The sequence below is a fragment of the Schistocerca serialis genome, chromosome 5 (genome assembly GCF_023864345.2).
Source record: "Schistocerca serialis cubense isolate TAMUIC-IGC-003099 chromosome 5, iqSchSeri2.2, whole genome shotgun sequence".
In the NCBI taxonomy this organism is placed as follows: Eukaryota; Metazoa; Arthropoda; class Insecta; order Orthoptera; family Acrididae; genus Schistocerca; species Schistocerca serialis.
The window spans coordinates 763595714-763612970 of NC_064642.1; the positions used below are offsets into that span (position 1 = coordinate 763595714).

The following is a 17257-nucleotide window of genomic DNA, read 5'->3' on the forward strand; positions in this document are numbered from 1 at the left end:
ATCCACACTGACAGACACACACTTGGAATCAGAGAAAGAACGGTTGAAGGGTTCACTGACAAATTTGTAACATAACTTTTGTCCCTTTCTACTCACCACTACACTGCAACGCATCAGAGCAAGCATTTGCAGTAGATTAAAGAATGTCCCAAACCAAGATAATTGATTACATTAATGGATTTTGCATAAAATTATTCCTTTATTGTCCAAGATGCAGCTCAAGGATTTCACTGGGAAAATAGCCAAGCTACATTACATCCATTTGTCATTTACTACAATGATAACGAAGAACTAAAAAGCATCAGGTACTGCATAATCAGCGGTAGCCTCTGACATGATACAGGTGCAATGCATGTGTTTTTAACTTGCTTGATCAAAACCCTCAAGTGCACTTCCACAGAAATGAAGCATATTCGTTATTTTTGTGGTAATTCTGCTGCACAGTACAAAAATTTTGAGAACTTCCTAAATCTTTGTCATCATCAAAATGATTCTGGTATTACTGAAATTTCTTTGGAACAAGCCATGGGAAATCACCATGTGATGGAACTGGAGGCACAGTTAAGTGTTTAGTAGCAAGAGCTGGCCTTCAGTGTCCAACTGAAAAGTAAGTCTTAACACCAACCGACCTGTTTGAATATTGCAAAGCAAACGTGCATGGTATTCAATTTATTTATATCAAAAATAAATGATTGAAAAGACAAAAAATGATGATTAAAAGTGTTTATAGAGCTCAGGTGCAGTTTATGGTACAAGAGAGCATTCCCATTTTGTGCAAATTGATGAAAAGTGGCTTCAGATTCATAGAGTATCAAATGATTCATTGTCACTTATAGTAAATGTTGACCAAAATGCTAAAGTTACTTCTAAACAAGTTGTCATTATTTTGCTTGCATTTATGATGCAAAACGGCAAACAAGAAATACCAGTGAGGTTTCATATGAAGAAAAAGGTACCCTAATTAATTTAGTGCATCCTCAAAGAGCTTCTCAATGATTTCACTGGCCTGCTAGAAGAGAGATGCTGGATTCCAGAACAACAGATAATTGCTGCCATTCCAGTTCCAGGTGCACCAACGGTGGGTCAGCAATACAGCTCGCCAGAAGCAATAGCTCTGGACATCAGCAACAAATTTAAAGCATTCAACAATGGAAGAATTCTGCATTATAGCTTGGGAAGCAGAAAGAGACACAAACAAGGCTTGGGAACCTGCTGGGCACCCACATTCAGGCTTGGGAACCTGTCAAACACCTACATCCAGACTTGGGGAACTTGCGGTAAAGGAACCTACTGGTCGCTAATCTTGCCGGGCTATCAGGTGTGGCCCACTGGTGATGAGGGTTACCAGTGACCGAGATTGGTAATGGAATAGCGATTGTGGACCAACGCAAAGATTTTTTCCAATAACAAATTGGTTCAAAATTATTTACATTTGCAAAGGAGTAATAATTAGATGACCAATAGTTTACCTATAGTATACAGTTAAGGGACATATCACTGAACTGAGATGTTCTATGTTGTTTACATACACTATTCTACAGCTTGAAATTGGTGCACAACAAAATATTTTCTGTTTACACTTTGTTTCAGATTGCAAACTGCTATATACTGCATTAGTTAGCGTAAAATCCAGGACGGAATAATCAATGTATTATGAAAATGTTAGACTGGTACTCACCATATAGTGAAGGCGGTGGTGGTGGTTAGTGTTTAACGTCCCGTCGACAACGAGGTCATCACGCAGATAGGCACAACAAAAAGACTGTCAAAGTAGACAGCTTTCGACTAAAAGGTCTGCCCTACACACACACACACACACACACAAATGCATTTGCGAATGTGTGTGCATTTTGTCTAATTCAGAAAAAGGCCTTTGGCCAAAAGCTTACTTTGTTGTGCCTATCTGCGACTCAGTATCACTGCTATATGGTGAGTAGCAATCTAACCTTTTCATAATATTGTAATTATTTAGTGTGATACATACCAAACTAGTAACGATACAGAGCGGACTTGGAAGACAAACAACCAAAACTGATTAATTGTAGCTAACCTGGTATAACAAAATAATTTTTAATTGCCAGCGATCTGTATATGTAGGCCTAACATTAACCCTTTGACTACTGTTGACGAGTTTACTTGTCATTATGCGTGCCGCTCCCTGGGTGCTAATGACAAGTATAGTCGCAGCCGCCGGTTTTCCCCTGAGCGCTGTTGATGAGTTAAGTCGCACCCGCTTGCCGGCCCCTGAGCGCTGATGACGAGTATAGGCGCACCGCTACCTGAGTGCTGATGACGAGATAACTCTGACAGCGGACTCCCCGTCCCATGTCTCAGTAGCCTTTCGCAGTTCTGGCCACTAGCTCGTTTGTTGTGAGCCTAGGCTTCGCATTACAGTTCACTGTTCCGGAATTTACATCAGTGTTCTTCGCGTCCTGTATTTTACAAGGAAAATGGCGAGACGTCGTGGTTGCACTGAGGAAGAAATCGTGGAGATTCTTACGAGGAGCGACAGTGAGGATGAACTACTTGATTTTGACAAAAGTGATAGCTCTTCCACAGAGTCGGAAAGCTCTATTCATAAACAATCCCCGTCAGCAGGGCTGTCAAAGCAATCTCATGTTTCAACAAGAGATGTTATTGTTCTGAATCTGAAGAATCAGAAAGTGATAGTGAAATGCCTACGAAGAAAGCACGTCTCAGTGATATATTTGACTGAAAAGAAAATGACTTTCAGCCAGTTAGTCACGCATTTGATGATACGCTGTCAGGACGTGTGTCAAATAGGGAATGAGTCAAGTATTCCGTCAGTTTTCATGTTATTCTTTACACAAGAACTGATGAAATATATAGCTGATGAAACGAATCAGTTTTATTTATTCACAAAGGAGAATACTCCCGAATCAGTGCATTCTCGAATCTCAAAGTGGAAAGATACTGGATATGAAGAAATGTATTGTTTCATAGCTGTTTGTCTTCTGATGCCTCCCATGGAAAAACTGAAAATTAGCGAATACTGAACCAGAGATGTTCTTCTAAATACGCCATTTTTTAGTGAACTCTTGTCAAGAGACCTCTTTTTGTAACGTATGAGAATGTTACATTTCAGTGACAACTCTGCCAATACTGGAGGGGACAGATTATTCAAAATTAGGAACATTGTCAATAAAGTTTGTACAGCTTTCCGTTGTGCATTTAATCCACATCAGAAACTATGCATTGATGAAAGATTGTTATTATTCAAAGGACGCTTATCTTTCAGACAATTCATTCCATCGAAACGGAGTAGATTCGGTATAAAAACATTTGTGTTATGTGATTGTACAACTGGCTATGTCTTGGATTTCATTGTTTATACAGGGGCATCAACAGAAACTGAGTTCCACAATTTGGGAAAAGTGGTGACACAGTGGCTACACTTATGAAACCCTATTTAGAACGTGGAAATACCCTCTACGTCATTAACTGGTACTCAAGCCCAGACTTGTTTGCCTGGCTTCACAGTCATGGGACGAATGCATGTGGTACTATCCGTAAGAACAGACGCAACATGTCGAAACTTCAGAAGAAACTGGAACGTGGAGATATTCAATTTATGTGTACTGATACAATGCTTGCTATAAAGTGATGTGACAAAAGGGAAGAGTGGATGTTGACCACATGTAACACCACAGAAATGGTTGACACAGGAAAGATTGACAGAAATTCTGGAGTGAGCCGTGAGCAGCCGCTGGTGAAGTATCAGTGCAGCAGCACTGCAGTAGCAAGTCGCATATTTAGCTTTCATATTTGTTTTGTAGTTTGATTCTTAATTTCTTTCAGAGTGTTTGTGTGCTTGCATATTTAATTACATAAAATAATTGCATATTCTCGTATTTGAGAGGAATAATATCGCTTATTGATAGCCGTAGAGTATAAATTCGTGGAGTCGTTAGGTATTAGCAGTAGGATGGATTGGGTGTGTGCGTGCTGCGTGCGGGTGCAGAAGGAACTGGCCGCAGTTCGCGAGCAGCTGAGCGTGCTGTTGGCCATGGTCAGCCACCTTCAGGATGCTCCCTCGAGGTGCAGCGACGGTGGAGGGTCTGGCATGTCACTCGAGACACCTCAGGTGTCGCCTGCTGCGTCCGCTGACTCAGCCACCGAGGCACCTTCTAGTGTACCTGGCACGTTGGGGCCGCCCTCACCTCAGGGTGAGTGGCGGACTGCAACGCGTTCACGTCACTCGAGGCGGAGGGCCAATGTGGAGGCTGGCCGGCTGGCTTCGCCCGTTCATCCTGTCAGTGGGCAGGTGGCCGCTCCTTCAACAGGACCCGAGTAGGTACACGGGGGCAAAGGCTTGCTGGTTATTGGGAGCTCCAACGTTAGGCGGGTGATGGGAGCCTCTTAGGGAAATAGCGTACAGGGCTGAAAAGAAATCCAACGTACACTCGGTTTGTCTGCCGGGGGGCCTCATCCAAGATGTGGAGGTGTCCTTGCCTGCGGCTATCGAACGTATGGGGTGCAGTCGTCTGCAAGAAGTTGCTCACGTCAGCACCAATGATGCCTGTCGCTTGGGTTCTGAGGTGATCCTCAGTTCGTACAGGTGGCTGGCGGATTTTGTGAAGACCGTTGGCCCCGCACGCGGGGTGCAAGCTGAGCTCTCTATTTGCAGCATCGTTCCCAGAGTGGGTCCGGGTCCTTTGGTTTGGAGCCGAGTGGAGGGTCTCAACCAGAGGCTTCATCGACTCTGCAATGGTCTTGGCTGCAGATTTCTAGACTTGCGCTATTGGGTGGGGGATTGTAGATAGGTCAGGGGTGCACTACACAAAGGAAGCGGCTACTCGGGTAGCAGAGTACTTGTGGCGTGCACATGTTTTTTTTTTAGGCTAGGCAGTAGTGCGAGGTGTCCTGATGAACACTCACCAGTCGATGTGCAGGCAAGGAAATCAGGACGCGCTCAGTATAAAGACACTTCAGCTATCAATATATTAGCAGTAAATTTTCGGAGTGTTCGGAATAATGTTCCTGAATTTGCCTCCAGGAAGCGTGTGGTGCACAAATTATTCTCGGGACTGAGGCCTGGCTGAACCCTGAGATAGGAAGTTCTGAAACATTTAGTGAGGGCTGGAACGGGTATCGGAAAGACGGATTAGACACTGTAGGAGGTGGTGTCTTCATTGCAGTTGACAAAAATATTGTGTCTACTGAGGTCGAAGTAGAGTGTGATTGTGAAGTTATCTGGACACGGGGGAAATAAAGTTAGTTGTGGGGTGTTATTACCGGCCACCAGGTTCCACCATGACACTTCTAGAATCATTCAAAGGGAGTCTACATTCTGTATCCGGATCATGCTATATTAGTCGGGAGTGACTTCAACCTACCTAGTATAGACTGGGATGTCTATGGATTTAGTACATGTGGTACAGACAAGCCATCATGTGAATTACTTTTGAACACATTCTCTGAAAACTGTCTTGAGCAGCTAAATCTACAACAAACGCGTAATTGAAATACTTTAGATCTGGTAGCCACGAACAGACCAGACCTCATCAACGGTGTCAGTGTTGAGACAGGGATTAGTGATCATGATGTTGTCATTACGACTATGGTTACAAAAGTTATAAAGTCGGTCAAGAAGGCTAGGAGAGTATTCTTACTAGAAAGAGCAGATAAGCAGTTGTTGGCATCCCACTTAGTAAACGAATCGACTTCATTTACTTCCGGTACGATGGACGTGGAAGAATTATGGGAAAATTTTAAACACATTGTAAATCATGCATTGGACAAGTATGTGCCGAAAAAGTGGATTACGGGCGGAAAAGACCCACCATGGTTTAACAGCGCAATTCGGAGAAAGCTTAGGAAGCAAAGGCAGTTGCACTCGCGGTACACAAAAGATAGGGAGAATGAGGACAGGGAAAAGGTAGTAGAGATTCGTGCTGCTGTAAAAAGAGCGATGCGCGAAGCATTCAACCACTACCACCGTCATACCTTAGCAAAAGATCTTGCTGAAAACCCAAGGAAATTCTGGTCTTACGTAAAATCAGTAAGTGGGTCAAAGGCTTCCATCCAGTCACTCACTGATCAGTCTGGCCTGGCAAAAGAAGACAGCAAAATGAAAGCTGAAATTTTAAATTTAGCATTTGAGAAATCTTTCACGCAGGAGGATCGTACAAACATACCGCCGTTTGAGTCTTGTACAGATTCCCGTATGTAGGACATAGTGATAGACATCTCTGGGGTTGTGAAACAGCTGAATGGGTTGAAAATAAATAAATCGCCAGGTCCTGATGGGATTCCAATTCGGTTTTACAGAGAGTACTCTACTGCATTGTCTCCTTACTTAGCTTGTATTTATCGTGAATCTGTTGCCCAACGTAAAGTCCCGAGTGACTGGAAAAAAGTGCAGGTGACGCCTGTATATAAGAAGGGTAGAAGGATGGATCCTCAAAATTACAGACCAACATCCTTAACATCGGTTTGTTGCAGGATTCTCGAACATATTCTCAGTTCGAATATAATGGATTTCCTTGAGACAGAGAAGTTGCTGTCAATGCATCAGCAGGGCTTTAGAAAGCATCGCTCCTGCGAAACGTAACTCGCCCTTTCTTCACATGATATCTTGCGAACCATGGATGAAGGATATCAGATGGATGCCATATTCCTTGACTTACGGAAAGCGTTTGACTCGGTGCCCCACTGCAGACTCCTAACTAAGGTACGAGCATATGGGATTGGTTCCCAAGTATGTGAGTGAGTCGCAGACTTCTTAAGTAATAGAACCCAGTACGTTGTCCTCGATGGTGAGTGTTCATCGGAGGTGAGGGTATCATCTGGAGTGCCACAGGGAAGTGTGGTAGGTCCGCTGTTGTTTTCTATCTACATAAATGATCTTTTGGATAGGGTGGATAGCAATGTGAGGCTCTTTGCTGATGATGCTGCGGTGTACGGAAAGGTGTCGTCGTTGAGTGACTGTAGAAGGATACAAGATGACTTGGACAGGATTTGTGATTGATGTAAAGAATGGCAGCAAACTGTAAATATAGATAAATGTAAATTAATGCAGATGAATAGGAAAAAGAATCCTGTAACATTTGAATACTCCATTCGTAGTGTAGCGCTTGACACAGTCACCGTCGATAAAATATTTGGGCGTAACATTGCAGAGTGATATGAAGTGGGACAAGCATGTAATGGCAGTTGTGGGGGAGGCGGATAGCAGTCTTCGGTTCGTTGGTAGGATTTTGGGAAGATGTGGTTCATATGTGAAGGAGACCGCTTATAAAACACTAATATGACCTATTCTTGAGTACTGCTCGAGTGTTTGGGATACCTATCAGGTTGGATTGAGGGAGGACACAGAAGCAATTCAGAGGTGGGCTGCTAGACTTGTTACTGGTAAGTTTGATCACCACGCGAGTGTTACGGAAATGCTTCAGGAACTCGGGTGGGAGAGACTAGAGGAAAGGAGGCGTTCTTTTCGTGAATCGCTACTGAGGGTATTTAGAGAACCAGCATTTGAGGCTGACTGCAGTACAATTTTACTGCCGCCAACTTACATTTCGTGGAAAGACCACGAAGATAAGAGAGATTAGGGCTCATACATAGGCATATAGGCAGTCATTTTTTGGGAGTGGAACAGGGAGAGAAGATGCTAGCTGTGGTACGAGGTACCCTCCGCCACGCACCGTATAGTAGATTGTGGAGTATGTATGTAGATGTAGAAATTTAAGAAACCACAAAGCATTGTAGATTATAACTTGAATATGGGAGCAGTTGACCGTTCTGATATGCTGCTTAGCTCTGTCGGATGTATACGGAAAACAATGAAGTGGTATAAAAAGTTCTTTTTTCACATTCTAGATCTGTGTGTTTTAAATGCTCATATCCTACACAGATCACTAACAGGTCGTAAAATGACGATAGCAGAGTTTCATCTGTCACTGGTAAGGGAACTTACAGAAACGTATGCGTTAGGGCGCAGAAAAGCTGGCAGAGGAAGGTGTTCTGATTTTATTCCTTTACGATTTGTGGGAAGGCAATTTCCAGACATTATAACAAGTGAGCAATCCAAGAAAGGTGCGCTAATGCGTAGATGCATTGTTTGCTGAAAACAAAAAGTGTGTTGAGAAAGCAGGTACAAATGTAAAACTTGCAAGGTACCATTGTGTGTCGTACCCTGTTTTTAAAAATACCACGCAAAACAGAATTACTAATTGCAGCATAGAACGACTACAATTAGAAAAAAACTTCAAAAACGGAAAAAAAATTATAAAAAGGGAAAAACAAAATAAAAATGTTTTTAACTTTGCCAGTGCCGGACCCAAGCCCGGATCAAAAAGAAGGATGGGAAACATTTTCACAAAGTGTAAAAGTAACACCTAAATTTACAGTTCATGACTTCGAATTTTCTCTATAAGTGAATTTAATGTGCTAACAAAAAGACAGATTTCACAGCTTTCAAATGTTGGAAAATCTGTTGAACACTTATGTGCAAGAATCACAAATATTGCACAAATTTCGTCAAAGAAACAAAATTACGCATAATCGGACAATTACAAAGTGCAACAAATATTCGGGCAATTCAGCGATACAAACAGTAGGCCACGTGAAATTTCTTATCACACCAGAATATGAATTTAACGACGTGAAGTAAAATTATTCTTACCGTTGCTCACAGTAAATTCCAAAGTTGTGTGATATGAAAGATGATCTGTATGTCGCTTTCTCCTATAAATGACGTAATACGATGTTCTGAACAACAAAAATAATGTACAGTAATCTATAATTTATTTTACTCGTTCTTGAATTAGTACGGTGAGGAACGCATAGATAAATGCAGACATTATTAACGGGTATCCAGGAAAGAACAATAAACTATTGATGTAAAGCTAACGAATCACGCCGCTTTCAGCATAATCTACAAAAATAGTGCAAGAAAACTACAAGCAAGATATCATTCTTGGTGACGGAAAATAGTTTTATCAGACAGTTTGATTCTGTAGTAATTCACCTGCAGGGGAACTATGCAGTGAGAGTATTTACGAGTATTCTGTATCAGCCGTGAGAGGACACAATATATGGCGTGGAGTTGCAGTCACTGCAGAAATATTCAGCACAGGGCGGGTGGCGCAGCGAGGGGCTCTCCGCCCCAGGCGGCAGCTCGAGGGTCAGGCACATTAGCGCAGGTATACAGACGACAGTGCAGGCCGCAGCGCCTCAGTGTGCCAAGCGAATCGTGCGCCTCCAGCAGTTAAAGGGTTAAGGAATACATAACATTTTAGAGCATTAAAAACTATAGCTCGAAATCAACATTTGCTGTTCGTCTAACAGTACAGAACCACCACGCAATCAACACAGAAACTGCTTTAAAAATACTTAAAACTAACAACAGCTGAAAAAAAATTATCAATAAATGTGAATCATCATATCCAAAAATCAACAGCTTAATAAAGTGAAGTATTAAATGTAAAATCATCACACACCACTGTGTAACCTATATTACTAATTGACTAACCTGAACTGTGGTTCACAGTTCCAGTTAAAAGTTGCCTGTCTGACTACTTCCAGAGGCAACAAAAACTGATTTCCAAAATTTCATTTAATTATTGACCAAATTTAAAAAATTTAAATGCTGTCATAATCTACTTATTAAGAGGTATAATCTTATGTTAAAGGTTTAACACAGTTAAGGTCAATTTTATTTAGAAACTGTGAATATCTTGAGGCAGTGTAGCTCACTCTGCGTATATTACCCCGACTATATTCATGCAGTATTCAAGAATGAGAGCATTTAGTGACTTCTAACAAACTGTAAAGATAATTTCAAACCTGTATGGAACTTTAAATAAATATTGTTTGCCCTATTTTCGCTTTTCCTGCAGTAAAATATCATCAGGCATCGTATTTTAATTTATTACTTCTTCACTACTAACTCTATTCGCAACACATTTTGCAGACGGTTTCCCCCATGTACCACTGAATGCATCCACAAAATTATGCCCTCATTGCTTAAAATAGAGTGCAAATCATCCAGACTATATTCATCAGAGTTTCATAACAAGAGCACTTAGTGAACAGTGACTTGTCCAGCTCTGTAGCTATATGGTCAGCACAACTGACAGCCATGCTGAGGACCCAGGTTCAACTCCCAATACTGCCAGGGATTTTTTCCTCTTGGTGGGAGGACTGAAACAGGGCACAATTATGCCGACTAAAGGGCAGAATAACTATCACCACCATCTCTCTCTCTCTCTCTCTCTCTCTCTCTCTCTCTCTCTCTCTCTCTCTCTCACACACACACACACACACACACACACACACACATACGTGTTACACATATCGAACGTCAACAACATTTTGAAACTGCATGAAAAAAAAAATCTTTTTGTTGTATGCAAATGACACAATGTAAAATGTATGGCAGATATAAAACTACCAGCATACACAACTAGCATTGTCATATGAGGTATGTGAACCTTATATATATCCATATCTCTTCTAAATTTTATAAGCATGGCATAAGTGAACAACATGTAATGCCCAACTTTGTGACATATATCTTAACTGGGTAATGTATGTAACTTAATGTAAAATATTTGGCAGCTAGTATCACTCCTTTGCAAATGAAAATACTTTTGAACCAAAAATGCATATAACACACACAGGACCTTATCATGTAACAATTTTTCAGAAAGAGAAAACAAAAATTCCACTGAAAATAGTACATTAAGTGACAACAGGTTTGGGTATTAATAAAACTAGAAAACTGTGTCTTGCATAAGGCAAACTTTTTCCACAGCATTTCGGAAGGAATTGGTTTCCAGACATATTTCAAATCACATAGCAACTTTTCTTCCAGTTTCAACCTCCTGTAAGAATGTGGTACTTTTTCTTGAACACCCTTTAACAATTGTTAACATTTAATACTGACAGGTTGATATAAATGATAAGCACAAAACTGTGGATGTTTGATAGTACGCTGCAGAATGTCCACGATTTTATGCTTTTCTTTTATAATTCTGAATCTGCTCTAACAAGCTGGGACAGGAAAACCAATTAACATGATGAAATTACTTTTTTTATCTCCACTAACTGATACAGAATTTTGGTATTAAAATTCCTTTATTGATTTACTGCAACACAGTTTGTTACATTCATGCCACTTATTTAATTGTGGATCCCATAAATTTCTTTATTCAGTGCTTTTGATTTCATAGTCTCTTAAAAAAAAAAAATGTACTTACTGATACGATTTGCCTGAGAATACTACTGCGTTATTCCATGCCTGTTCTCCATATTTCAGAGCGCCTATGTCACGTAGAAAAAGTCCTGTGCTTGAGGCTAGAAAAATAATTAACAGATTTAAGAGTGTATGTAGTGAAAGTGCATAATTATTCATATTAAACCACAAAAGTTAACGTATCTGCAACATATCTTTTATGTGACATAGCAGATTTTTTGCAAGATGACAAAACAAAAGTTTTATGTAAATATCTAAGTTTTTAATGGCACTAAAATGTAATAATTTTAAGCAAACTTCTATAACACACTGACATTACTGAAATGGACTTAAGCTAACACACTTCTAAAAAGATTTGTAACACTGGTACTGCAGTGTTCCTTGTCATATAGCCAAACACAATGTATCTTTTACTGTTTAGTTAAAATGTTTTAAAACTTGACTGAGTAGGCCATAAACAACCCATACAGTACCGCTGACCACAAATATCAGTGTGTTCTTAGGGACACATTTGCCTAGTATTAATACAGTTCAGAAGCCACAAGAATGATTTTAAATCCAAAAGCCTAACAGATCTTTCAACTCACTTACATAGGTATTTTACAGAATTCTTAATTTCTAAATTTAGAAGGCACAATAACTGAAATTAGTTTTTGTAATTTAGTTGGGTAGAGAACACAGAAAACCTAAAAGTGGGGGACAGTAAAACGCCATATCTGGTAAAATGCCACATACAATAGTAGAACTGAACTTTTTAGAAAATCAAACAACAATTAGTTTTTAAAAACTTTAAAAAATTTCACTGTTTTTCAAAATGTTCCCCTTTAACATCAATACACTTTTTGCATTCAATGAAACCAGTCATTAAGGCAATGATGCCACTCTTCCTGAAGCACTTCAGAAACCAAGCTTTTATAAGGTTCCACTGCTTCATCTAATGACAAAGAAATGTCTCAACACATTTTTATTTAATTTTTTGGGAACAAAATAAGTCACAAGGTGCTCGGTCAGGGATGTGTGGAAGGGGGTCTATGATACTGACTTTTAGGGCATCCAGTTACCCATTTATTAATTTTGCTTTATGCAAGAATGTATTTTTGTGATATAAAATTAGTTTTCCTTTTTCGCACTTTTTCAAAAATTTGTTGTAAACAGGCGTTAGAGTACCAATTGGCACGGTGTGACTATCTTCTAATACTATAGTAGCAAAATGGGCCATTTTAGAAAAAAATCCTAGCAACCATTTTCTTACCGGCGCTGCAAATTTGTTGGACTTCTGTAGGCTAAGGTACTGTCTGAAAGATCCACTTAGCTCACTGACTTTTCCTTTAAGCATCGCAACAGTAAATTCAAAATTCATTACCTGCAATGATATTCCGAACCAAATTTGAAATACTGCCTTGGGATTTATTCAAAGTTCTTTTTGCACAAATCAATGCGTTGTTGTTTTTGATCAGGAGACAGTTTATGAGGAATCAATCAAGAACAAAGTTTCCTCACATCTAAGAGTTTACATAAAATGTTTTGAATTTTGCTCACACCAATTCCCAAAGTCGTGCAAATGAATTAATGAAATGACTGTCAATCATCTTCAACCAGTCCTCAGACAATGACAATATCTTTGCCAATAACAGTAGCTCCTGGACATCAAAAATGAAAGTCATCACTAACAAGGAGACAGCACAGCAATTGGAGTTTTGTAATTTTTCGTACGAGGGTGAACTGAAATGTAATGCCTCCAAATTTTTTTATTCTGTTCTCAAAGTCAGTTGAGGTTTTAAATGTCATGCATATCACAACGTCTACTTTCCCACTTTGCTGGCGCAAACTGCAAACCTCTACCTCAATAGGGTTATGACTTTAGCGTGTAACAGAAGTATGTCAATGCGTGAGACAGTTCAGGAAACTCAAAGCACAAATCTGAAGATAGTATCCACACATGGAGCACCGTCTCCTTCAGCATGACAATGCCAGGACACATGCAAGTGCTGTGACAAATGCACCAATTCTACACCTTGCGTTCACTCAACTGATCATTCTCTTTATGATCCCGACATGAACCCATCACATTTTCACCTGTTTCCGAAGCTTAAAAAATCCCTTTAAGGACCTCACTTTTATAATGATGAAGCAGTGCAAACAGAGATGGGGTTGTCACTTCATAAACAAAGTTAAACACTGTACAATGATGGTATCAACAAATTTGTCTCTAACTGGGATAAATGTGTGTATCACCAGGGTGACTTTGTTGAGAAATAAATATGTAGACATGAAGAACAAACAAATAGAATATTAACAAAAATTTTGTTTTATTTAAAAAGCATTAACAGTTTTCACATACAGAATTTGGAGGCGTTATATTTTTTTTTTCAGCACACTTCGTATTTATGGTAAATGAAGTTCAGGGGTCAAATGTCAACCTCCAAAGCAGTTCCATGTAACTCTTAAAATCAACTCTGAAGTTTTCCGAGCGTCTAATACTCCAAAGAAAGACCGATTTTTCGACGGGCATCGTGGCTCTGGGGCAAAAAGATTGCCTGCTAAGTAGGGTACTTTGTTTCGATTCCTGGGTGATACAAATTTTTAAACGAAGGTGCTTGTTTTACAATTGTCTCTCTGAAGCACAAAAATTGTGAGCAAATGCAATTAGAAATAACAAGATGTGGGTTTTTCATAAAAATGACAATTAGATACAGGGGATAGGGAAAACAATGTGAACAGTGGTAGTAATGGGCTGGATGTCTTTGAAGGTCAACAATACAGGTAAGGCATGCGCTGGACTGTGCGTCTTCAGTACGGACTAGGTATCAGTGCAGGTTGTTCACAAGTAGTGCACACTTCGTATTTGAATTCAGAGGCTGAGGTTGATGTGCAATGAAAGACCTAACAAAGTTTCCAAGAGGGCAGATCGCAGGGGCCCAGTTAGCCGGAGCATCAGTAACCAAGGCAGCCAACTTACTGAATGTTTCAAGACCCAACTGTTTCAACAGTCATGACAGCCTACACAAAAATGGAAATACATCATCATGCTCACACAAAATGTGTTAAAACAACACAAAACTACGGTGGCTGAAGTGACTGCAGAGCTCAACAGCCATATTCGAGGCCCCGTATCTACCGACACTGTCTGCCGTGAACTACATACAGCAAATATTCATGGACAAGCTGCTATCCTCAAACCATTAGTGATGACAACCAGCACAAAGAAGTGTAAAACATGATGTCATGGGCATAAATTCTGGACTGCTGATCAGTGGAAGCACATCATTTACTCCAATGAGTCAATGTTTTCATTATTTCCAAAATTGGGCTGGGTTTATATTGCGTTTACATCTGGAGAACACCAAAAGAAGCCTGCAATCCTGATTGCTTGATTACAATGGTTAAGCATGGAGGTGGAAGCAGGACGTTAATGCACCATTCACAAAGCCAGGACAGTACAATCGTAGCATGAGGTGCATGCAACTGAACTGCATCGTCTTCCCTGGCCAGCACAATCCCCGGACTTTAACATTATCATACCCTTGTGGGCAGTATTGGAGCGCAGACTCCAGAGTAGATTTATGCATTCCTCATTACTACACGAGTTAGAAGAGATTCTGATCGAAGAGTGGCATAACATTCCACTGGAGACCATACAATCATTATATGCGAGGATTCCAAGAAGAATTGCAGCTGTATTATGGGTGAATTGTGGTCCAACCCCTTATTAATAAACCATTCCCAATTAAGTACATGTGTTCACATTATTTTGCCTATCCCTTTATATGTTAATTAGCATATATTTGATGAAGTTTATATTTAAATGACACAGGTACTCAAACTGAACAGAAAAAAAGACCAAAACAAGACTCAAAACAGTGATCAAGAGATTATTGGTCTTGAGTGCTACTGATTTTTTCCTATCTTCACATATTTTGTGCTTCATGTAAATAGGCACAGAACAAGTAAACCTGTTTAAAATTTTGCATTGCCCAGAAATCAAATCCAGATCCTCAGCTTGGTAGGCAAACATACCACAGAGCCACACCACTGTTGGAAAACTGACCTTACTTTAGGACATTAATGCTACTCAGAAAACTTCAAATTTAATTTTCTCATGACTATTTGAGAGTTGCACTTTGCTTTGCCAGCTGATTTTCATTTTTGGACTTCACAAACCATAAATATAAAGAGATTACAAAATTCCAACTGCCATGTGGTTACCCTGCGAGCTAAAACGCAGTTCTTCTGAATTCACTGTACCAATTATAAGCTGTTGGCTTAGAAGGAGCTTCTTTGTCAAATGCTTTTCTACGCCACCTCGTATTGTTTAGCAGTTAATGACACTTTAAAACTGTAAAAAATTATTGCCCTTACAATGTGTACAGCTGAATCTCCTTAGAGAAACACTACAAAAAGAAAACATAACTACTTTATTTCAGTCTGTAATAGAATAACTAACATTATAATGTTACAGTTTACTCAAGTTTTATAAAGTACTGTTACATATACAGTTCCTTCCCAAACTGTAATTATGTGTAATGTACCAGCAGGTAACCACCATACAACTACGAAGAAAGAATTAGTCAGCTGATATATTACTGGATCTTATAGTCACAGTAATCTACTTAACTTATGATTCTTAGAACTACCTAACATGATTCTTAGAACTTCCACTGGCAAAAACAGTCATAACGACTAGCAGTTAAATGAGGGATACAACAGACAAATGTTTCAGAATGATTAATATAATTACAAACAATTAACACATATTTTGGAGTAAAAATAACAGTGCAATTTCTGAGAATGAATTAATATAATTACATACAATTAACACAATTTTTGGGTCAGGCCCTGACAAGATGGTAACTCTTGAACAGAGAAAATTCAATGGCTGACGAAACAACATCTGTCTACATTCATAACAAGACTCTCCCTTTGTGCAAAAATGAAGTGAGAAAGACAATTAAGAAAACACAAAAAGTCCCGAACAACTTTAAATTGAACGAATAGCTCATGAGATGTGACTGTGTAGCACTGTCAAAGACTGCCAATATCTCAGTGGGAAACTTAAGTTACATCACAGGTTATTTATTGCAATACAGAAGGATCAGAATGCAGGTACTGCCAGGAGGCTCAACTACACCTCTTGTTTTTACAGGGGGAGGAACCTGACAACTGGCAGCAAGTACCGCAATTCACTGCCAATATCACTCGGATCTGTCGCCAATGTATTTGTCCAATGTGTCATTCAAACCATCACAGTCACAGTCACGCATCCTTTTGTTCTGAAGCAGCACTGCAGGCACACCTGGGCCTTCCAGCTTTAATCACAGACCATTAGTGGTCTCAGATGCACTTCACTGACATCAGTAACAGGGTATACTTCAACGTTATCAGAGGCCCTCCTCTCTCTCTCTCTCTCTCTCAAACACACACACACACACACACACACACACACACACACACACACACACTGAAATCGGTAATGACATAATGGAGAAATACAATGGGACTTTCCAAAGTGATATTGACTTCTGTATTTTATTTTCATCATGTCCTTCACTAAACTCTAAATGTGTGAGCCAAAGGTACATGAATTACTTAATCACAGGATATTTCATCTTAGGTTCTGTTTCAAACACACATGAGCCAGCTGACTTTTCTTTTAAGGATGTTAACAGAAAATTCAAGATTCGCCACCAGTAACGATATTCCAAACCAAATTTGAAGTGCCCTCTCAAAATTTTTTCCACACCCATCAATGTGTCGCTGTTTATGACTAAGAGTCAGTTTTGGGTGGAACCCACTGATAACATTTTCTTACATCTACCTACTGATGTAAATGTTTTGTACTTGACTTGTGCCAATGCTCATGTTGCTCGAATAAATTCGTAAGATGGCTGCCAATCTTCTTCAAGCACTGTTCAAATGGCAGCAATGTTTTGTATCATTAACAACAGTTCTCGTGTGTCGTCCATGAAATTCGTAAGGAAAAAACCAATGTCTTCTGAAATCACAGTACGAATTATAAATTTGTATATTACATGGGGTTTC

General features: G+C 39.7%; 1 protein-coding gene across 1 annotated transcript in view; it reads right to left on the reverse strand.

The window, feature by feature from the left end:
• Positions 1-17257, reverse strand: part of LOC126480759 (transmembrane protein 214-B) — a 152404-nt gene that overhangs the window by 24659 nt on the left and 110488 nt on the right. The window contains exon 10 of the mRNA XM_050104047.1: positions 11223-11319. Within this exon, the coding sequence (XP_049960004.1) occupies positions 11223-11319 (97 nt within the window). The remainder of the gene's footprint in view (positions 1-11222; positions 11320-17257) is intronic.